Raw genomic sequence first — 23,632 nt, 5'->3', positions numbered from 1 at the left:
GAGAAGAGATCAAGTGCAATAAAAGAAGGAAGCATAACTTTTATTTTCTTTTTACAAAAGGGGAAGACAACCTTGTAAAGCAGCAGCTGTATATTTATTCTGATCCAATGAAAAACAGAGATACAGAGATCTAAGAGTTAGAGGGACTATATGCAATTTTTTGACATGAAAGTGTTTGTAAGCTTGGCTGGAGTTGGCTTTACAGTTAGACTTGGTAAATGGTTAAATGAAGCCCTGCTAATGCTTTCTTTTCTTTTCTGTGGATGCTGCTCTTCTTTTATCTTCAGCAGATGAACTTTTTTTCCCCCCACTTTACCTTCTCCCAAGGACTGCTTGCCTTTTGCCTTGGTTCTGGAAGGGGTTCAGCAGCTTTGCAAATAGCCAGGGGACAACGGCATTACGGTGTGACCGTGAGTGTATATATCTGTTTCCTATGACTATATGTTGGGTCTGACTGCTGCTTCTAAGGGAAAGTGAAAGTGTCACACACAGCAGATGCCTTCTGGTGGTCTTGATCTTGCAAATCTTTGCACCATTGCCAAGTGTGCTTGGGTTGCCATTGCATCTAGCAACAGAGAAAACCAAAAGCCGGGCAATAACCACCACCTTGAAGTCCAATTATTATTACTCCTTCACATCTAAATCTTCACCCATGGTGGGGAAACCTTGCTTTTGTGTAGGTTTTCCCCCAGGAAGGGCAGACTTGCAGGCCAAGCATCGCACAGCTAGTGCCTGCATGCCTGCTGCTACTGAAATTTGTTGGGACTATTGCTCGTACTTGCACCCGGTGCAGAACAGTCAGCAGCATCCAAATTTATCAGACACCCAGAAATCCACAAAAGATACAGGAATTCTTTGAATCAACAGAGAGAAAAGTCTATCAAGACAGCTGATATGCAGCTAGCTTATTACTGGGGAACAGGGGATTTTAAGAAGAAGAAAGCAAACAAAAGGGAGATAGAGGACCGGTCATAGAGGACCAGGTGTATGTAAGGAGGCAAACAGTGATTTTTAGGAGCTGTATGAGGGTGAGCTACTCCTGACCTGCCAAAGCCATCTTGTGCAGAAAGGTGCACAAGAGACAGTGCAGAATGAGTATTAACACCCATCCCAAAAGCATTAACTCTTGCTGGTCGAGCCACTCCTGTTTTTGCAGGAAGAGGGACTCCAATGTGAAGTTCAAGGTGTTACCTTTTCACTCCTTGCTAGTTTTCCAGAGAGGCAGATATCTATACCACTGGCAGCAAAACACAGCTTCGTGGTGTGCTCTGTTGTGTCTCAGCACTGCTAATGAAAGGAGGAAAAATAAACAGGTGCTACTGTTTTTCAGCAGACCTTCTGTGGGCCAGGCAGGAGGAGACAAATCCCAGACCCTTATGGGAAACAGGCATTTTCCCCTGGCTGCCTCGAAGTCATAGGAATGGCTGCAAAAAGAAAAGGAATGAGGAATCTTACATTCTCCCATCTGTGTCATCCCATGGGGAAGGGATAGAAGGTTTTGTGCGAGGAATTCAGTATTTCTAACCTGTCTTGTAGACAGCTTGAAAATTTTGGATGGACAAAATGTGGCTGAAACTTGGGAAAAATTTTGGGGATGTTATGTGAAGCATAACTACAATTTTGCAATCAAAAGATAGGACAATTTTGGCTACCAGCCTTCCTGGTTCAGTGGTACAGCATGGCAGCAATTAGAATACTCATTAAAAATTGTATGAAGAGAGGTGGAAACAGAAATGACTATACTTCAGCATAGGAAGTCAATAAAGACCTTGGGGTAGAACTCTTTTTTTTAATGCTAGGAATAAAATAAATTGCAGTGATTCACAGTTCCATTTCTAGATTGCGGGGATGAAATTATTAACACTGCTGCTATAAGGCAAATGTATTTAATAAGTATTTCTGTTCTATTATATCACAAAAGGAAGATGGACCAGCAGGTCCATTTATTACTAAAGAATGTTAATATAATGAAGATGTTAAATAACATCATTCAAGAATGCACATTCTTAAATCAACAGGTCTATTCTCATTCAAGAGCTTTAAAACTGCTGGAAAAGGCATTTTGTGGCCCACGAATGTTAATTTCAGAGTACATGGGAAATTACAGAGGACTGTAGAAGTTCTGATCTTGTCTCAGGGTCCAGGCAGGTAAATGGAAAAAAGATATTGGCTGCTTAGTCTGATATCAACCACAGGTCAAATGAGAAAACCGGATAAAGTTGAACATTACAGATGATTGAATCCATAAATTACTAACTGTAGGAATATACTGAGTGAAAGGATAGAAATTTTATGGAAGAAAAGCCAGAAAGCTTTAGTTCACTCTCTAGGAAAATTGCAAGTTTGTTTGATAAAGTTAATTCTGTAGAACATGTGATCTTGTGATGGCTAACTGAGGATCACCTGCCAAGATCTCATGGCAGCCATCAGGCATGAAATGTACTAACTCAGAAAGTAAAGTGTTAGTAAATTGAACCATTCTCATGCCTACTTGGATGCCACTGCACATCATTGATAATTTGAAAGTAAATGGAGAGTCGCTTATCGCATTTTGTGAACGCCATTCAAACTAAATGCAGATTTACACCGCTGGGAAGAAAGCTGGGCCGGGAGCAATTAGGAATGAAAGTCATGATTACACAATCAGGGACTTTGTCAGACAAAGCCATGATCATGAAAAGGATCAGCAGTCTGTGTGGCTCAGGGATGCCCACCTGATCTCCCAGTGCAATGAAGAGGCAAAAGGAGGCAGTGTGGTGTTTTTTACCATGAAAAGCAAGAGGCAGAGTGTGGGGCAAGCTGGTTTTGCCTCTATAGGCAGCATCAAGAACAACAAAGCACAGAAGAATTAGGAGGTTAGGATTTCAAACTACAGAATGAGAACTGGGTTGTGAAAGAGGATCCACCGCTCCATGAATTGGAGACAATTCCTTGCAGGAAGAGTCCTGAAAACCTTACCAATCAGTCTGGATGAGGGCTGAGATTCGATTTTACCTGTAAGTACCTTCACAGAAAATGCTGTTTTCTATACCTCTCTGCAGTGCAACACAGGAGGGTGCAAAGGGAACCGCTGTCTGAAAGCTCATCCTTGATGAATTATGGTTGGACATAAAGCAGAAATTGTGAAGAGTAAGAGAAATTTGCTGTGGGAAAAGATGATCATAGAAAATGGTAGAGTGATGTCCCCAAGTCGTTTAATTGATTGTCTGCCTTTCTGGAGGGTATGTGGCAGTCAAACACAGGCAACTTGACTTCCTCCAGTTTTTCAATAGCATGACGTGCACAGGCCATCAGGCGGTATGAGCTAATGGTCCCTTCAGTCTGCAAATGAATACCATTTCAAATATTCCCGTTTCAGCCTGGCATGTTTTGTATTAAGAATATTTCTGTTTTTCAGAAGTCTCAGATGTATCTCAGAATAAATCAGGTCTCTTCTGCAGTTCTGTATGAGACAAGCTGAAGTTTCTGCTGTTTTATCACAGTGTATTCAGTATAATTCATAAAAATGCTATGTAGCAAGCTTAACAAAAATATATTTGTGTATAGAAAAATACGTCTAGGGAAAGAGAAAATGTACACATAGGGGAGCTAGTGTTTGTGAGATCAATCCCATGGTTCCCAGTGGTTATAAGCAAGAAAATGTAAGATTTATCTCTTTAATCTATTAAGCATATTCTGTAAAAACTTATGTGGAATCTACTGAAATTGGGACAGAAAATATTTAATGGGTAGTCCTTATTCAAATACTAGCTTTGTTATAAGCCTAATAAATTAAAACTAAGGCTAAGTTATAAGACTTTGTTATAAGACTAAGAAATCAAGAAACAATGAAAGCCCCTCAACCCAAGAATAAACAAGAATTACCAGGATAAACAGAATGTGTTCAGCAGGGCTGGATGCAACTAGGTAGGAAAGGCGCAAGTGCTATGCATCTCCTTTATCACTGAGAGCAGCAGGACCAAATCAAAGGTGAACAATGATCAAGGTAGTTTTAAATCTGATTTTTATCTTAAAACTTCTTCCTTCCTTTTTCAACTCAATACTGAAGTTAAAGCAGAGGTCTGATCTCCTTCTTGCTAAGGTTTGGTAGTATCTGGTGGTGAAGGAAAGCCAGCTGTTTGGTAGGTATAGAGGTCACCATTAAAAACTGCTAACACCAGTAGAAAGCTGGCCATGGTATGAGGTGGCACAGTTATTAGCTACTTTACATAAAAGGGAATGTTGGGAGGATGATAGACGCTTTGTAAAGAGGCCTGAGGTTGCCAGGCTTTGAGATGTTCCCTGCTAGCTCCTGGGAAGCATGGCTTGAGCGGGGAAGCCATCCCACATGTGAAATGATTAGATATCTGAGAGTCCACTGTGTCCAAATACATTGTAAAGGTAGGGACAGTGTCCTTCACAGGGAAGAAAATATGAATGGAGATAAAAGCATAAACCATCCTGAGATGACAGGCTGGGATGACCAGCTCACACGAGGCAAGAACAAAGATAGCATTTGACAGAACTGAAGAGACTGAGTAAAAATCAGGGGATAGAAATGCTTTTTCATGCACCATATACTTAGACCACAGAATTCATTGCTTCAAGAAATCACTGAGACTAAATACTAGAAAGGTTTGAAGGATCAGACCTATATTAATGACAAATCTTAGATGGTAAAAGGACAATGTTGGCAAGGAGATGAAGCCTTATGCTTTGATGTGAAGTTAACCTCTAATTAAGGATTAAAATGAGGCTTTCATGGGATGGGGAGGTCATCTCACATTCAGCTAACAGGGAGAAGTTTCTTATATTGTATTTGGAAGCATCTGGTTTTGAACAGCGCCTGGAAGAGTATGCAGGATTAAATCAACCACTGAGCTAAACAAGTTGCCAGTTCTTATGTTCCAGAGATGTTCTCACTTCCTCTCTCCCTGTCACAAGTAGCCTGTAATCTGAAAAGTAACACGCAAATTAAGTAGTACTATCCCTTTTTCATGTTTAGAGAGCCAGTAGGTTGAAACTGGGATTTTCCAAACACAGCTCCCTTGCACTGAAATTGGAGAGACTTAGATGTCTGCCCAGGCTGAATGGCCTTGCTCAAGTCTAGAACGGCAGCCTGTGGTAGAATTGAAGAATGGGCTGAGTTAATAAGGTCTGTAAAAATCTGATAAATCCATAGGCAGAAGCACAGGGCAAGGTGGAAATTTTGCAGGATGCAATAATATTTTACTCTTAATCTCATAATTTTATTGCAAACCCATTTTTTTACCCATCTCTTACAGTTCCTTTGACTGTGAGATGATGACTGGCTTTTAGATCTATGGTTGCATATCACTCTTCTGTTGTCTTCAGGTGGCAAACTCTTGTTCACTGGTCCAGGACCTGTAGAACTGCATGCTCATTACATTCTGATATCTGATGGAGGAGAGCTCCTGGTGGGATCCCACGAGGCCCCTTTCCGTCACAAAGCGCACATTTACCTCTATGGAAGCCTCCATTCTCCATCATTATTTCCATATGGGGTCAAGTTCCTGGCAGTGAGGAATGGGACCCTTTCCATTCATGGTGAGTACATTTTTAAATTTTCTTCAAAAGCAAAGCACAAATGCATAAAAGAAAAGAAAACAAAGCAATAAATGTTTTTGGAGGGGGGAAAAAATCTCACAAAACAACTTTGGTCATGAACTTGGGTTTCTAATTGCAATGAAATATTTGTAGAAATCAAAAACTGTAGAAATTTTAGGCCAGAATTTCATATCGTGTTCTCCACCAGACCCCTATTTCTGCAGTATCATATGCACTAGATCTTAGTGCTGTATCTCCATAAAAGCTCCCATATGGGGAGCTGAGTAATTTTGAAAATCTGACCCCCTAAAAGTAGATGGTATCAAGTAGATATGAAACCCTGGCAGGGATTTAGGTGCCTAGAAGATGTTTGAATTTGTGCACATCTGTTCACAAATGAAAGTCTCTATCCCTTGGACACTGGACCTTGGATCTCTGTTGTGAATCATGTGGGTTTGCTCTGCTGCTAGAACGGGTTATCCTTCTGTCATCTTTCTCCATAACAACTGGGAAGTTTCCTCCCCAAAGAGTGTATGACTTTTGGGATGCCCAAGAAAGGGTAGTCTGCCAGGTAGGTTGCAGAGTGAGGCCAACGCCAAGCACGCTGCAGTTGGTAGCCTGTGCCAGCTGGAGTGGGGATGATGCTTTGAGCACCAGCAAAGTGCTCCTGGCAGTGTGTTTTCCCCCCCTCCTCCATCTCTCCATGCTGTGCTGGCATCCCCATGCTGGTGGTCTGTCTCTAGCATTAGGAGCACAGCCAGTATCTCTCTGCTTTCCTGGTGGTGCACACAGCTGCACCTGCTCAGCACTGGTTGTTGTCATAAACGACAAGTCCAGGGCTATGAAGAAAAACCTGTAGCAATGCCAAGAATTTCAGTCCTAGATGCCCAGTCCTCTGATTTAACCACTGGACCTCTCTTTCAAAGGAAGCCCCACAGGGCCAGGGCATTATGTTCTTACCAAGTGGAAGAGACAAGGGTCATAAAGGACAGAAAACGGCTGTAGGATTGCACATGTTGTGGCACAGGGGAATTTAGCTACAGAGTTTTTTGGAAGGCTATATTTATACAGGTATAAAATGTGCTTTTCTTGGTGCAGCAGGTTGGATGTGGAATTCAGGTCCAAACTCGGCACGAGTCAGAATATTAGTGCAATGCATGTGTGACAAGCTCTTAATTAATGGGTTGTTTTTAAAGGCAATATATGCCGTAGAGGAGAAAAAAGCAAAAGAGCACAAATGTATGTGAATGCTTCATCTCTCTCCCTAATGTTCTTGTGCATCTGCCTTCATATTGGTAGGTGTTTGTATCCTCCAGCAGGGCTTGAACTTACACCCTCCTGGCCTACAGGCAGAAATGCTGCCATCTGAGCATTGCTGACACATATGCCTCTTGGTCAAATATTATGTCAGACATCGAGGGATACAAGCTGGGCACAGACAGGGAGTGAGCTGTACCGCTGTGTGGTAATCCTGTCAGTTCACAGGAGCTGAGCAAGGTCAGGAGAGGTGGGTTGTTGGAGAAGAGTTGATGAACAGATGCTTTTCTCGATCAGAAGGGATCAGTGGAGGCTGGGGAAGGTGCTACTGGCAGTGCAAGGGAGATGGGCTGCACTGCTCCTGAACACCGTGTCAGGTGCTCTTGACCACTTTGTTGAGACACAGTGAAGCTAAATTATTTAGTGCATGCAAATGGATTTAATAATTTTGGTAAACTGGCTTTGCAGAAGGGCAGAGTGTGTCTGTCCCATTTCCTAGAGAGGCTCTGTGAAAAAGGGCCATTAGATTGTCTAGGCTGAACTGACTGTCTGCTACTGGCCATTGAGTTTCACACACTTATCCCAGCCTTGGGTTTGGTAACTCACATTAGATTAAAGCATGCCTTCCAGAAAGGCTTGGTCTTTGAGGACATCAAGGGAAATGGAAGCTAGCATTTTCTGTGGAGACTTGTTCCAGGGGATTAATTTGGTTAATCATCCATGGTTTTTTTTTTCTTTCTTTTTTTTTTTCTTCTTCTTTAAGAGAGGTATTAAAATGTCTGATTTGAATTTGCCTGATAGCAGCTTTTGCTGCTTTGCTTTATGTGTCTTCTCCTACTACTTTAAAGTATCCTTCCATTCTTGGTTTGACCCCTGTAAGTCAGGATTTTGTCCTTAAATTGTCAGGATTTTATAACAAGAGCCTTGTCTTCATGCTGGTTTGTTTTCTGGCAACGCAGGAAAAGCCAGTAGCATCTCCTTGCAGCTGTGCCTCCTGTGCTGCTTCCCCTTTCCATTCTGAGCCTGTATCATGACTGGCTACTTGTCTCCATCCTCATGGACAACACATGAAACTATAGAGACCAACAGGGCAGAAGTACGTTTTACAGTGTCACTTTGGCAATATGACGGAGGGAAATAAACCCAGGTGTCCATTTCAGTACCCTCAAGGCATTTCTCACTGATATTTCATAAGTTTCGCTCAGTGGCATAACTCCCAGCAATTCTTCATTCCTGAGGAAACCAGGAAGGTGAGGTCTGCAACCCAAGCATTACCTGGATGGAGATATGTGGAGCCAAAGGTGGCTCGGCCCATTAGTGGAAACATCTCTTGCTTTCAATTTCTTTTTGATTCTTATTCTAGAATACTTACACATTTCTTATTCAGGAAATCCATCTTTGATTCAAGAAAATTAAAGAAAAAAGCTATGAAGTCACTTTTAAGCTCCGCACTACATACAGACCCTGTGCATGTCTGCAATTAAGGTTCATTCAAACCAAGTAATCTGCAATTTAGCATGAAGCAGTAGAAGCCCGCTGGAAAGCAAGACCAAAAGCAGCGTGTTCTTTTGCTGGGTTCATATTGCCTACATAAAACAGAAATGTACTGTTCTGTCTCCAATTTTGTACCAGTCTGCCTTGTGGTACAGAACAAATTGTTGAGCATGACAGCTTCTTTTATAAATGCATGAAAGAGACTGACACGCTTAGCAGCACACATTTGTGAGATGCATACATACACATGCATATAGATGTTATCTCAGATCAAAATCATTAAATAAGCAGGCTTCCAAATTCTTAGCTGTCTTGGTGAAGACAGGACTGAGCACATTTTAGTTTCTTTCCTGTTTCAGACCGGGAAATTTGGGGGATGTTCTGCAGCCATGCTTGAGTTCAGATTGTTTAGTAAGCGCTGTCAGCTCCTCACTTTGATATGTTAATATGACTAAGGGTTTCCCACAATCCCCTCGTGAGTGGCAGTCCTTTGCTCCGGTAGTTGTAGCAGACTGGGAAATTTCACTGTTGCCTTTGGCTTTAGCCAACTCCCCTGCCAGTCAGAGCGTGCCACCCATAAACTGCCTGTCAATCACACATCAGTGTTAAAGGGGGTTTCAGTCAGCCGGGGCGACTCGGCTTTTTGACAATGTAATTATGGCCCTTGCATCCGCAGTAGGGGCCTGAGCGGAGCTGAGAGAATTTTATTGATTGTTCAGAAGGGAAATTTATCACTGTCTCCAGCTCCATTCGTACTTTATTCCCTGAGAAACTCTCCTGACAAGCTTCAGGAGAGAAGTTTAGCATGGTGGCCTTGGCTGTTCTTGTGCCTTTGTCCTTCCCAGGGAAACTGGACTGGAGACACCAGCGGATGCTGGGTGAAGGGCAGGGACTGGGTGCAGAGGCAGCTACGTGGAGATGCTGCATCAGTAGCTGAGGACACCTACTCTTCCTTTGTGACAGCCTGACTCTGTGGTCCCAACACTCTAGTTGCCATCAATGGGAAAATTTTAAAGGTCTTTTCCATTCTGTTCCGGTTTTAGCAGTCCTGTGATGCTGAGCTTGTTATTCCGTCGTGTCCCCTCAAAACAGACTGTGCCTGTTCCCAAAAGAAAACCAGGACTTCTGCTGTGTATTTAGCTGAAACTTTGTCAGTGCCAGCACTGTGATGATATGGGGCATGAACATATGAGCTATTCCCTCATTTTGGCTAATAACTTATAGTTCTCCAACTAGATGGAAGGTGCTATGCTTCAGGTTTAATAACATGCTACATTCACTTTGTTCAGATGATGAAAGCTGTGTGGTAAATTAAAAATAATGTGCAAAGAGTTTTGGTTTGATACTGTACCTATTTATAATCAGCATAACTAAGACAGAGGCGTCAGTGGTCGTTTCAGTCCTCTAAAGTCACGGATAATCCTGCAAAGAATATCCCTGCACTTGCACTGGAAGCTTACTGTGGAAGATGACGTTGTAGAGGCAATCCTGCACCTCTATCCCAGGCTTCTCTGCAACCAAAACAATCTTATACATTTTCAGGGTTAGCTCAGGAAACAAAAAAAAAGTTTGTATCAGCTGAGCCAATTATTAATTTTAATAACTTTTAATCAATAATGAAACACAAAATGTTTGTGAGCTGTGCACTACACTCCACAGAGCCTGTGTATTTCTCGAGAGATCAAACATTTAATCAAATGCTTCTTGCTTTTCCCCCATTAAGCAGTGCTATGTATCTGTGCTGAGTTGGAGATTAAGAGATCATAGACAACATGAGAGAATTTGTTCTACTTTACTCACATATTAAAAAGAAAAGATTCCCAGAGATAAAAAAGAATAAATATCTGCAGCAGGGTGATTCAGGACAGGGTGCAGAGATCCACCAGGGATAAGATGTGCTTTTTTACCTCACTGAAATGTTCATCCATTCAATACGTTATTTGGTACTAACTGAAACCACTGATTTGCACATCCCTGTTAACACTGTGAGTTCAGATCCTTCTTCCCTTTCTGGGGTTACTCCCATAGACCGGTTTTCCTTAGATGCTGGTTGTTCTGTGTGGTGCTTGCAGGAGGATTTTTGCCTTCTGTGACAGCATTTTTCCTTTCAAGACCTTGACTTTAACATGATGCATTAAAGCAGATGGCTCTTGAACAGAAGGCTAAGCTGCCTTGAATCCCCTTGTGTTCACTGGGGGTAAGAAACTGCACTTAGGCACTTCCCATGGAGTAACTAATGTACAATGACTTGTTCCTTCACTTTCTTATTCACAACTATAAGATGACCATTAGATTTTAAAGACCTAGCAGATGGAGGGGAAAAAACCAGAGTGTGCTGGGTTCAGGGAAAGCTGCAGTGTCTTTCATAGCTTGCCTTATTTTGCTAACATAAATGCATCTATCACCTTTGATCCAAACTTAACTCAGTTGCTCTGTATTTTGGTGCTGATCTTAATGAGGAACACATGGAAAAAATGGGACTGAGGGGTGGGCGCTAGTATATACATATTTAATATACTATATATAGACTATAGCTAATGTATTGGCTTGTGTTCCTTGACAGGGAGAGGTCTGTGGGTTACTACAAATGTGGAGGCTTCTGTGGGATGAAGTAGTTGCATCTTTTAAACTTTTGAATATAACACTGACATACCCCTTCCAGTTCTGGCCCTGACTACAACCAGCAGACCGGCTGGAGGAAGAGGGGCAACCCACAACAAAATGAGGGTGGACTTCCACCCCAGATGGGAGCAAGCCTGCGAAGTTTGGCAAGCTGAGAAGCCTGTACTCAGATGTGGGGTTTTGCGGAGCTGCAGGCTGAGCCACGCAGGGACCCCCCCCGTTTGGGCTCATCTTCACTTTTCCCATGTGTCTAGTTCTCTTTCATCGTGTGCAGGGGATGTAGCAAACTGATCTTAGCATTTAAATGGTCATGCCACCCCATGCACCCACTCCTGCGGGCAGACATTCCCTGTCTTGTTCGGCAGTGGCACGGGAGATTAACTGGCAATAACGCAAAATGTTACCAGCTGTGTGCAGCGCATGAGGAGACCATGCCATAGTTTGCTGCTGCGTTGGAGCCATTTGCTCCTGGTGTCGGTTTAAAGAGGTTTCCCTGTGTGCCACCTTCAGTCGTGAGCTGTTTTCAGGTGTGGAGCATGGCTTTTTTTTGGCCAGCTGGCTGGTTTATGCAAGGGCACCGCAGGAGCTGGGAAAATTTTTCCCCTTCCTTTCTGGACTGATGTGACTTACCGAAGTGACTGGGTAACCTCTGATTAAGGGAAAAGTTTGGAATGCATAATGTTTGCATTTATGGGACAGCACACTGGGGAGGTGCTTTTTCTGCATTGAAATGTGTCAGAAAAGATCAACAGTGGGAGTTTCCATAGACCTGTTTAGTTACAGAGCCCTTCCCATCCTCAGTAAGATACTCCTTGCATTCTTGAGGGTGCCATTCAAAAACATTTAGGTGGAAATGCTTTTGGTTAAAACTGTAGTTTCACAAAAGGGAACCGTTCCACATGACTAGGTCACTTTCAAGGATATTTTCTACTGGAGAAAATAAAAATTATTCACTTTGTCCTCTTGTTTAGATGATTTTTTTCCCCACTGGGAGAAGGCAAAGGTGTTTAATTTTATCATTTTCCTTTCATCTGGACTTTCATGGTGTTATTTTTAGTATTATACCTGTTCCATGTCAACATTTCTACACTACTGAAATGCAATGTGTTCACAATATAAAAATCAAACCCCCTAAACCTGCAAAGTGACGTTAGTCAAAAAAGTGTAATGGTTCCAAAAGTAATTTTTTTGGTGGAATTTTAGTTCTGTGGAAGGTGTTGAAGGTTTGGCCTAATTTTAAATTGGGATTAAATCATGTGTAGCTAGCGGTAGACTTGGCTTTCATTCTCCAGAACCCACTTATAATGGGGGAGCACCACCCCTAATTTACATGAGAGGTGGAAGAAGTCAGAGAGTTACTGCAGCTGGGCCTTGGATGAATGGGCCACTGAGCAGGTTAAAAGCTGATGTTAAAAAGCTGAGCTGTGACTACATCTTTGTACATTCACAGTGCTTGACCAGAAAATAACTGCTAGAAAATGTTGCATGTCCTCATGTTGCAGTGGCAACCTCAGCCTAGAGCAGCATCCTGGTCCCCTGCACTGGTTGTACACATCATCAGAGTCTTTCCACGAAGGACCTCTGCCTAGAGCCAAGCACGTGATAGTGCCACAAGTGAGATGGCATATGATGGCTTTGCGCATAGGGACCCACGTCAGGGGACTGAGTAGGTCCAAATTTCCTGTCTCAGTCTGCCCATTGCTTGTGCAAAGCTTGTGCCTTGTGCTGGGTTTGGTTCCACACACTGGGGACATCAGGCAAGCTATGGTTTGAGCCCATGCTCAAATTCCATCTAAAACACCCAGTACGGTCCTGAGTGCCCAGCACTGAGGCTGCTGCAGCTCGCCTGTGTAGCAGTCAAAAAGCTGATAAACTCTTGGGTGTCCTAAGGGATAATGAGCAGTTATAAATTAGAAAGGACCTTCTATTTCACCTCCAGGTGTGAATGAAAAGCTTTCTGCACTGGCTGTGGTGGGAAGTAGCAGGAAAGCTGTCTACAACTCCCCAGGAGCAGCCCACACACAGCAGTTTGTCCTGCAGGACTGTACGGGGGTGGAAAGACATCTTCCAGTTTCAGGCACAGACATTCCTGTCTATCCAAGATGCATACTAGGGAAAAAAACCCACCCAAATTCCTTTCATTGTGAAACAAGCTAGAAACACTTACGCAATATACCTAGGATTGGAATTAACAGGGAGCAAAAGTAAGCTGGAAACACTCAAGTCCAGAGGGCTGAGGGCTCACGGTTCAGGGGAATGTTTTTAAAGACATCTGAAAATAGAGGGAAGCAGCTCTCAGTCTTCCTCATCTGATTCCCTACATTTTATGGCCAGTGACTGCACTAGTCACTGTGAGTTGAGGTAGCTGTGACTTTTTTTTTTTTTAAGTCTTTATCCAATCCAAGTTCATGAAAGAAGTTTTCCAGATCCTTAATTAAGGATCTGGACCTTTAAAGGGCTATTTGACTACAGAGAGCTGCAGCAGCACAGCTGTGTGCAATCCTAACTAAGAAGGCTTTCTGGAAAAGATTTTCTATTCCTTTTAACTGAAGGAATTTTACACATTATTATTTTTATGATTTGTTTTATTAACTGAAGTAGCAGCAGCGAAAAGTCTCTGTCATAGATTTAAAAATATATTTTAAAAAACCCCAAACCCTTTTCTGAAGCACCCATTTCCAATGGCTGTATTCTCACTTGTTTGACACTTGGAAATTTTAGGAATGGCCAAGGTAAGTTTGAGTTGGCAGTGCAATTTGGATAGGGACAAGAGAATAATCAGGGATTATGACAGTGGAGTGGAGGCTGGATTCCTTATGTGGTCTGACACCTGAAATGCTGCAGTAAATTGTGTTGTGTTTTATTATTGGAGACTCACTAGTGGTGGTTCCTCCCCTCCCCTCCCCTCCCCTCCCCTCCCCTCCCCTCCCCTCCCCTCCCCTCCCCTCCCCTCCCCTCGCCTTTTTTCTTCCCTTTTCTTTTCCCTTTTTAAAATTAGTATAGCTATAATTCATTGTATTACATTTATAAGTCTATCTCTTGCAAAATTATTTTCTTTTTTTTTGGAAATGTAAACTGCTTGTTTCTTTTCACTTTGTGCAAGGGAATTGAAAGATCTTATTCTCATTTACTGTAAAGATTTACAACGTCCCTGCAACAGATTGACAGATTATCTGCAGCATAACTTGTACAGTCACCGTAAGTAGATTGTGTGTCTGAGCCCTTCAGTTCTTGTAAATTCCTTTTGTGGTATAAAGGGATCTCATTACTTCAACTTTAAAGCACCAATAAACTGTCAAAAGCTGTAAAAGAGCTTTATAGTTTGTCAACAATGCAAACAAACTGTATGTTTGTAACCTGAGTTAATTAATTTGTGGTAAATAGGAGTGAAGATGAGATACAGCAGGATCCTGGCCCTGTGTACTTAGAGCAGAAGTGTTCAAAGCCTGCTGTCCCATGCCAGAAAACAAAGGTTTTTTGAAAAATATTAAACAAATTTGTGAGAAAGACCAACATTCCCATGTCAGGCTTAGGGCTGGAACCAGTCCTCCTAAAATCCATTTAAGGAGTCTAGTTTCTACCAGCACGCCCACGCCTACCCCAGGATCTGCAGCTCTGCCTGCCTTGGGATGTGTCTCACACTGGCTGCTGGCAGGCTTAGTTAGGAGGTTCCCTGGGTTTCTAAAGTCAGGTGACAACACGTACTCCAAAACGTCTTTTTTTCAGGTCAGGGGCATCTGTTTTCAATCTAACCAGCATGCCATCTAATCACATAAAATCATAGGCCTGGACCATTCCATGGATTTAAATTAGCATTAATCTAACTGAGTAGAAATGTGTGAAAGACAAAAAGTTCCTTTCAGAGCAAACTGGTGGCTAGGGAAATCATTAGGCAGTGAGATCTGGGGTTTCAAACACCTTCTGGTTGCCACTGGAGTAAGAACACGTACGTGTTGTTAACGGTTGCACTTGATCTTTTCTGATCTAAATGCTTCTGTGCTTCTGTGTCTGTGGACGCAGATTGCAAGAGGATAAATCAGACACAGAAGAATGACTGTGCCAAATATACTCAGCAGAAAGACTGTTGTATCTTGAAGCAGCATCTTCTGGAAATAAAGTTGTAAGATTATGGCTAATAACTCTGAAAATGTTGGAAAAAACAACAGCACCATAGGACAGCCTTATGCAAGAAGCTGAATTGAGAATGAGAAACCTGAAAGACTCTTCCTAAATGTGCTGTCATTGGATCGATGTGTTGTAGATGTGCAAGAGGCTGGTGATCACAGATGCTTAGAAGAGGTGGGCATACATTTTGTTCAAATACAGACTGACCCCAAGACAGCCTTTGTGTTGGGAAGAGAGTTGGAGACAAACAGGAGAAATAGAGGTGCAAAGTAAGAAACTTATGGGGAGAAATATGAAGGTGTATGTAACTAGGTGACTGAAGATCAGTCTTGGAACACCACAACCAAGGTACAGCTTGGCTAGAAGAAAGAAGAGGTATCAGCAGCCTTGACTGAAGTAAAAGAAGTACAAGTCAGCAGTCCAAAGAAACATTCTCAGAAGGAGAATGGTAGACAGAAAAAGTACAGATTGAGGGAAGACTTAGAAGAAGGCAGACCATGGTGCAGCAGAACCTGACAGGAAGACCTGGAAGCATAAAAAGAGAGATGCAGGATGAACCCGTGGATGGAAGAAATGAGAACGTGGGCAAAGCAGGCTGAAAAAACTCATTCTGCCTAAGGCTGTCTGCTCAAGCCATGTGCCTTCACAAATCAACTGGAGAACGGGTTGATCCATCAGTTTTCTCTGCCCACGCTCCATACATTCCTGAAGCTATGTGAGGAAGAGATGTAGTAGTCTGGGAGGTGTGACATCAGATCGAGAAAGGAGCAAAGGAACAAGTTTGAAGGGATGGCAGGAGAAAGGGCAAGGCTATGATAGTTATGTGACTGGAATCACCTTCTGGGACAGACCGGGAGAGGTGAAGGACAGGAGCTATAAGAAGCTGAAGAAAAAGCATCAGGGGATCAATGGGAAGAGAGGGGGGCAGATAGTGGCTGTTGGAGACTGAAAAAAAGCTGGAAATTAATGGATCACTCTCAGTTCAATGGAGAGTTGTTGTCTGGAAAGTTATTCCTTGGAGGATGGGGGATTGGTAACACAAGGTAACTACGATATCAACACCTCATCATGTCCTGGCAGAGAGCTGGAGGTGACTCAGGAGGCTATGACCTTGTCTTTTGGTTTTGATCTGCTTCTTGGACCAGGGTAAACTAGCCGCTTTTCAGTTTATCTGTTGGATCTGACTCAGTTTCCCTTGTGCGTTCCAACAGTACCAGGCATTTGGGTAGATGCAGTTCAGCCACCTGCCTCTGGAGCTAATATCTGAACGATGAGCAGTAACTGAAAATGCAAACAAGAGTCTAAGTGTTGTTTTTCAGATGTGTTAGATTATTCCTAGCTGGAATAGTAGGCTTCAGTTTTGAGAAACTGGCCTGGCTCTGAGGAAACTTACTTCCCAGCTTTATCCCAGATACTCATGTAACCCCAAAGAAGCCACTTAACCCTTCTTCATCTCCTCCACACCTTTCTTTGTGTACAACAAGATTAATAACTTTTATCTTGTGGAGGCCTCAGCCATGTTTGCATGGAGTGAAGCACCATGCAGGTAGGCTCCTCAGGTCAGTGAGTGCTGTGGTGGGACTTGCCTATATCCAGTGTAGAGGCTCCCATTAGATCTGGTCCTAGCTATCTACACGTGTGGAATATCTAGCATGGTGGGCCTTACTTCAATACAAATAATAGATTACAAACTATGCATCTCCTTTGGTGATCAGTGTCAATCCAAGTTTCTCTTCTGATGGAAGCTGGAAGACATTTTAAGGCAGTGGGCAAGGGGTGATTTTTTTTCATAAATGTACAAGGAATAGGTAAAATGAACCCTTCAACACGTCATAACTGTCTGGTCTGACAGAGGGAAGCTTTAAAGGAGATGTTTTGTCTGAAGCAAAATTTTGCACTGGGATGAGGGTAATATCTGGAGTAGCCTTTCTCAGCTGAGATCTATACCACTGCTTTTTTTTGTCTCTCGTTCTCTCCCTTGCTGCTCTGGAGGGCTCAGGCTGGCAGAAAAGTGGGACATGTGCTTAGGGTTATAATCGGGAGGAGGGAATCAGTGGACAGGGCAGCACAGGTCTGCGCGTTCCTTCACGCTCAAGGTAACTTGATTTGTGGGGACAGCCACTAGCAAGGGTCAGTTGGGGTTTCCAAGGCTCCTTGGCCACTGAAGTGCTTCTGAGTCAACTTCGGGGCCATCCAATCCCCTTGCTTGAATGAGGAGACAACTCTCCTGTGCCTGTAGCGGGACAGAGAAACTCCTCCAGAGGGTGATGCAGAGTGTGTACGCTCCCCAGGAGGCTATTTTCCCTGTTGACTATAGGACATGAGTCCTAATTAATTAGCTTACAGCTACCTCTCCCTGCCCTGTAGTATTTTTTTTCAAACTCTTCTATTTCAGTGTTTCCAATTGTAGCGGCTTCTGCTTTCACAGCTGGGTCATCTTAAATCTTAAAACCAGCCAGCTTAAATTTTCAACACCTGTTGAGGCACCCAATGTGCACCTGGAAGAGGAGATGATATTCGTGTCTTTTGTGGTTGAAGTATTGTAAAAAATGGCCTGATTTATCTAAACCTACAAGACACAGCACAATCCACACTGTGCTTACTGTAGACGGACTTTCTTGTCACCCTGGAGATAAGTATGTCCTGACATACCTTGCTGAGTTTACTAGTTTTGGTGTGATTCTGAGACATTTCTGTAAAGGTCAAATTCTCATCTCCGGTTGAACTACTTAGGAGTAGGTGAAATCAGTGAAGTCATATAGCATCTGATGTAGATTTATAAAATGTTTTGTGATAAAGGCTGTAAGAATTGAAATTTATATTGTGTTTCCAATTCCCTACTTGACATATCAAAGACAGTAGCATTGTACACACCAGAATTGCCTTGTTATTAATAATTTTGCCAGGTCAGTACAAGACTGCATCCTCACATCATGCTTCCTACAGGAATCACAAACCAGGGTCCTGGTGCCAAGATGTCCCTTATGCTACAGTTTGTGGTTAATTCACTTTGGAATTTGCTTTCAAGCCCCTTTGCATTTCTAGGCTGCCATTTGGTAACATGGTTCAGCTCTGCTCAGTATTGAAGGGTGTTTCTGTCAAGTCATTTAGTAAAATGTTCAATTCCTGCTTTGCCTGCAATAGCATTTAGAGACTAAAGGTTCTGTCCTGTCCCTTTAACATGAAGGCACTTCTGCTTTAGATCTCAAGATGTGGTCTTTTTTCCAATCCGAGCTTAGTTAATTATTAAAAATGAGTTCAATAATTAAGGAGTTATACAGATTCATCTATTTTTCAACACTTCTGAGCGTTTCTGCTTGCAGTACTTTTTTAGGAAAGAAATAATTTAAATATACCACAGCTGTTGATCTTTTAAACCTTCTGCTTTCAAACAAGTAATTTATTTACCTGTTGCACAGCCCAGTCCCAATCACTGAAGGTTGTTTTATGAACCCTGCATGTTTTATCTCAAATAAAGCTTGTTTTCAAAGGGAAACAAGAAAGAGAGCTCTGACTTTCCAAAGGGTGGTCCTGCAGACAGATGGCAGACAGGGTTCTTTGTTCCAGGCAATCTCCTTTAGATATTCATGATACTGTAGCAAGTGCATTGGTTCTTTGAAGAAGAAAAACTGGAGAAGACCTCTGGGAAATGAAGGTTGTCTCCCAGCTGGAGACCATTCCCTCCTGAGATGTTCACCAGCACATTCCACCTCCCCATTTAAAAGCTGGGTATAGGAGTACCTCTGAAAACTGGTGTGTCCTATCCAGTCAGCCCACCTGGTAGGCGAGCAGAGGCCTGGAAGCTTCTTCAAGAATAATTCGATTTGGCTGTCTGTTAGCTGTTTGGCTGTTCAGTTAGTTGAGTGTTAGCATAGAGAACCATTCCAGGCACCCTGACTGGTGTCCAATGTATCTATGTGGGGCTGGCAGACGGATGCGGGACTTAACATCAGACCAGTGTCTTTCTGGAACAGCAGCTAGATGCCAACTGTACATCCAAAATGACATACTTAGGCACCTGAAACCAAGCCACAGTCTCCAAAGTCAGCTGCAGACAAGAGTGGTGACAGTGACTTAGGGGCTTGGTAGGTGTTGCGCTCTTTGTCAAGCTATCCTCATTTAAACCTCTTTGACACTGAAACTGGAGAACGTGGGGGTTGCGTGTTTTCCTACCATTAGAACTATGTGAGATATAGGTCACAATGTTATACTTACTTTAAAAAAAAAAAAAAAGTTAAATTTTAGGTTTACCACCTGTAAATTTTTTCTAGAAAGGGGAATGGGTGATTTTAAACAGCAGTGGATGATGAATGCTCTAGAAAGAGTGCAGTTCATTTCTGTGTGGGTATATGATGGGTTCCCATCAAACCATAGGGCAGGAATGTGTTAGAGTTACAGCTACAGCAAAGAAACCTCATTTATGGTTCCTCCTTGGTGAATTGACCAGGAAAGCATCACTGACCAAATCTCGTGTGTCTCTTGTGCTGCTTAGAGCAGAATATGACCTGCAGATTTTGTTGAATGTGGGGATATAAATGGGAAGCAAGGAAAGCAGAATCTGCTAGACTTCTACCCTTGCTCTTTGCGCCCCCCCCCCCCCCCCCCGCCATGAAAATATTCTAAAAGTATTGGAAACTGGAAGTTGATCTTACCTAAATTATCAGGAAGGTAAAACTGTGGAATGGGAGACAGAGAGGGAGTCTGAGAGAGCACAGTAAGAAGTCAAAAAAGAAAAAGGAAAAAAAAAAAGTGGGGGGAGAGGGATGTTTGTATACCTTGAATACTCTTTGTTTAGAAGAAAAAAAATGCTTGGGAAGATTTTCCTCTAAAAATTTTTATTTCTGACATCACAAGTGCCTGAAACAATCCTTTTCCATTAGAACATATTCTGCACGCAGAATGATGGTTTGCACCTCTTAATGACAGGAGTTGCCCAGCAGTGTTGCTGTAGTATGTGTGTGACAGATGTACACAAAGGGAGTCAGTGGTGTGTCTGGCCACAGATGCATGCAAACACACATTAACACACGCACACAAATCAGTATTATAAACAAAACGTCCAGAGCTGGAGAAAAATGGTATGCTGCTCAACGTGCAGATGGCTGCTGTCAGTCGTTTGCTTTTATGTGAGTCCTAAAAATTCACGAGGATCACTCAGTGAAAGAAGGTAAATGAATAAAGATGATGAAACTGCTGCTAGTAGAAGAACGCATGTAGGCTGATATCGAGTGTTTTTTTAAGCTGGCTGAAGCTGTGTGAAGGATGAGGTCTCACAGGGAAAGTCTTTCATGTCTGTGCTGATGAATGGTGCGAGGTGGGCTTTGGCTAAGTCTGCATTAGAAAACAACATGGCCCAGTAGAAGTAGGTCTGTAGAGAGAATGACGTAGGTGCTGAGGATGCAGGGTCCACACTGTATGTGTTTTGGGGGCTACGATAGAGTCATTCTAGTCTGGTTCCATCAGCATCCAAAGTGTATTATATGTTCTACTCGATTACAACTTCTGCGTTAGTTTCATCTGAAGGAAATCCATTTGATGCACTCCAAAACAGTTCTATGACATGAACTGAAGCACATTAAGTGAAGGATGTCTGGAAGGTTTCCTTAACTGTAAGCTGAGAAATTCCAAGGTTGATTTAAAAAATAAAAGATCATAAGCCAGAAGTATGTTGGCTAGGTTTAGATGCCCATCATTGACACACAGAGCAGGTGTTCAAATATACTTTAAGATGACAGAGTAAAAGACTTGATTCTTCCTTTCCTCATTCTGCTGTAAATTTTTTGACTTGGAGGTGCTACTCTGTATTTCTATCTTCATTAAGGAAGGAACTGGGACAGTGGAGTGTAACCAATGAGAAAGTGAAACAGGATATGGAGAGGAAGAAACTTGCTAAAATAATTTGAAAATGATTTATTTGATGCAACCTCTACCCTTGGTGATTTCAGGTGTTATTTCTTTTCTATAGTACCATCAGGGAGGACAGTAACTTGCTGTGGGCTAAAGGTAAATTATGATCTATTGCAAAGGAGGGAAGGAAAAATATACTAAAGGTGGGGGGGTGAGGCACATACTATCCCCTGATGCTGTTCAATGTGTTGGATCTCACTGGGCCAATCTGTTCTAAAGCCTGCTAGAGAAAAAGAAATGTCAAGAGTTAGAGCAAACGTGATGAAGTGAAGAAGGGAGCGTGAAATGGCAAGATGTTTCATTGCTGGGGCTTGTTATATACAGACTTGGTAGTGTGTCCACTGAAGAGGAGCGAATTTGGGAAACGGCAGTTGCCACCTCGGTATTGCCTTCCAGTGGTGGCCCAAGGTTGCTGATGCAGGGGGCTCTTCATCTTGCTTTGCCTAACCTATATATCATCCCCATCCCCAGGGATATTACATGACCTTCACTTCACCTTCACCTTAAAGTTGAAAATTTGTTTTCAGGTTTAAGCAGACTAAGGCCTCACTAAGAATATGTTTCAACCATGTTTTCTGAGGTTGAAGTTTTCAGAGAAAATGTCCCCAAATATACAACATTAAAAATACTACATGATGTTATTTCTTCTTTTGATGAAAAAGGCTGAAGCAAGTTCTTTCCATAGGACTTTCTTTTTAAAAAAGAAAAATATTGAATTTTTGATATTTTTATTTTTTCTTAATTTTTAAAAGAGAGCTGATGTTGAAAAAAATGAAAATGAGTGAGTTTTTTTAACACCCTCACAAATGATTTTTTACAATAATGCATTGACCAAGATTTGATAAAAATGACAACATCTTTTTTGTGGATGAGAATTCACTTTTCAACAGCTTTCCATTTTTTCAAAAAGAAAAATTACTTTTTTGAAAAGCCTTTATTTAAAAAGACAGGAAGTAGAACAACTTTTGTGTTGGGTGTCGCCACACACTTCCCTGGGACCTCCAGGTTTTGTTCTCTACCTAGCTGTCCCTGATGGAGACTTATTCAGGAACATCACCCATGGGGGACGCTTTTTACCTGCAGAGTATTCCTGGCTCTGGAACCAGCTTGAGATGCATTTCTATGTACCTCTAGAATCCTGTTTCCGTCATCACATAATCTTACGCTGACTCAGCCAGATGTCCAGTGTCCACCATACTTGTCAAGTGGTAAAAAGAACCATCAACTTTTTTTTTTTTATTTATTGTTTTTTGTCAACTGTTTGAAAGCAGGCTGGTTGCATGCTAGCCATTTTAGTCTTGCATTTGATTTTGCAGCCCATTGGTTGTGTTGCATGACCAGGTAAACCACTTAGCCCAAGATGTAAAAAAATGACCCCTCAGTTTGTATCCTCTGCTGGAGACAGTGTCAGAACAACCTCATGTTGCTAGCTGAGCAATCTGTAGTCACTCTTAAAAGGTTTTGGAAGTGGCGATATTTGTCTTCACATAAGTCACTGAAATGTTACTAACAGGAACATATGTTTTTGTGAATGCAAGTTACTTGTAGACCTAGATTCACTGTATGTCATTTTGGATACATGACTGGGGAAGCTGGTAATTCAGAGTGCTTTTTGCACACAGAGGAGGATGATGGCCACTGCAGAGAATGCTTTTCTCCATTGGTTATGACAGGTGGTTAAGAAGAGGGTGTTTCTCACATAGGGAAGTCAGTTTGGAGGAACGAACCTCAGCTCCTACTGCTTGTTGAGCAAACTTCTTTCCAGCATGTTTTTTTTCCAGCTTTTTGGGACCAATAAGGACAAAATATATGAAAATGCCTTGTTGTTTGGAAAGCACTGCATTTCTGATCCAAGCAGAAATCCTCCTTCATAGCATTAGTCCTGTATCTCCTACACAGCATCAGAAATAAATGAATGACTGGCATGATCCAAGTGAGGCAGGGTTTTCTAAACATGCTGCTTGTTTTTTCAAGTGGATTGACTTGCTTTTACTTTTCTTTTTTCTTTTTTCCTTTTTCTTTTTTACCTTTCTTTTTTTTTTTTTTCTTTTTTCCTTTTTTTTCTTTTAGGCTGGATGCCCAAAGTAGCTTTCACACGCTTGAAATCATCAGCTCATGCTGATGACACACGATTAGTGCTCCAGGAACCTGTTGACTGGCAACCTGGTGATGAAATTGTGGTGGGACGGACCAGCCTTGGAGATGCACAGCAGCAAGAAGAAATGGCTATTATTGAGTCTGTGAACGACACGGAGCTGTACCTTAGATCACCGCTCAGGTATCCTTTCAAGGGCCAAAGGGATTTCTATAGCAGAGAGCAAAACCTGGGGAAAATTTGGTCAAAGTGAGGATTTGCTGTTTCCTGCAGGACATAATAACTATATAAATCACTTTAACAAAGGTGGTTAGAGATATTTCAGTTCCTCACTCCCCCTAAAGCTAGTGGACATCCAACCCTGAATGTTTCTGACTGTGTTTAAATTCTGTATCATAACCATGAACTCAGAAAACCTTTGAAGAAGAAAACACTGATGGCCAGTACAATCCAGTCGCCTCAGCATAGGGTTGACAAAGAAATGTCTTGCACAGTTCATTTCTTGAGAAAGTGCTTTTTTTTTTTTTTTTAACAAAAAGTGTCTGACTTCTGTAAAAAAAAGATAAAAATCTTCCCTTCTTGTCT

The 23,632-nt window shown here is 42.2% G+C and overlaps 1 protein-coding gene across 4 annotated transcripts in view; it reads left to right on the top strand.

The window, feature by feature from the left end:
* Positions 1 to 23,632, top strand: part of PKHD1 (PKHD1 ciliary IPT domain containing fibrocystin/polyductin) — a 275,282-nt gene that overhangs the window by 98,328 nt on the left and 153,322 nt on the right. For all 4 annotated transcript variants that reach the window (XM_040598035.1, XM_040598036.1, XM_040598034.1 and 1 more), the window contains 2 exons: positions 5,335 to 5,547; positions 23,023 to 23,230. In XM_040598035.1, the coding sequence (XP_040453969.1) occupies positions 5,335 to 5,547; positions 23,023 to 23,230 (421 nt within the window). The remainder of the gene's footprint in view (positions 1 to 5,334; positions 5,548 to 23,022; positions 23,231 to 23,632) is intronic.

This window comes from Falco naumanni, chromosome 6 (assembly GCF_017639655.2).
Source record: "Falco naumanni isolate bFalNau1 chromosome 6, bFalNau1.pat, whole genome shotgun sequence".
Taxonomy (NCBI): Eukaryota; Metazoa; Chordata; class Aves; order Falconiformes; family Falconidae; genus Falco; species Falco naumanni.
Note: the sequence above shows the minus strand (reverse complement) of the source record. Positions and strands in the feature narration are given on the sequence as shown.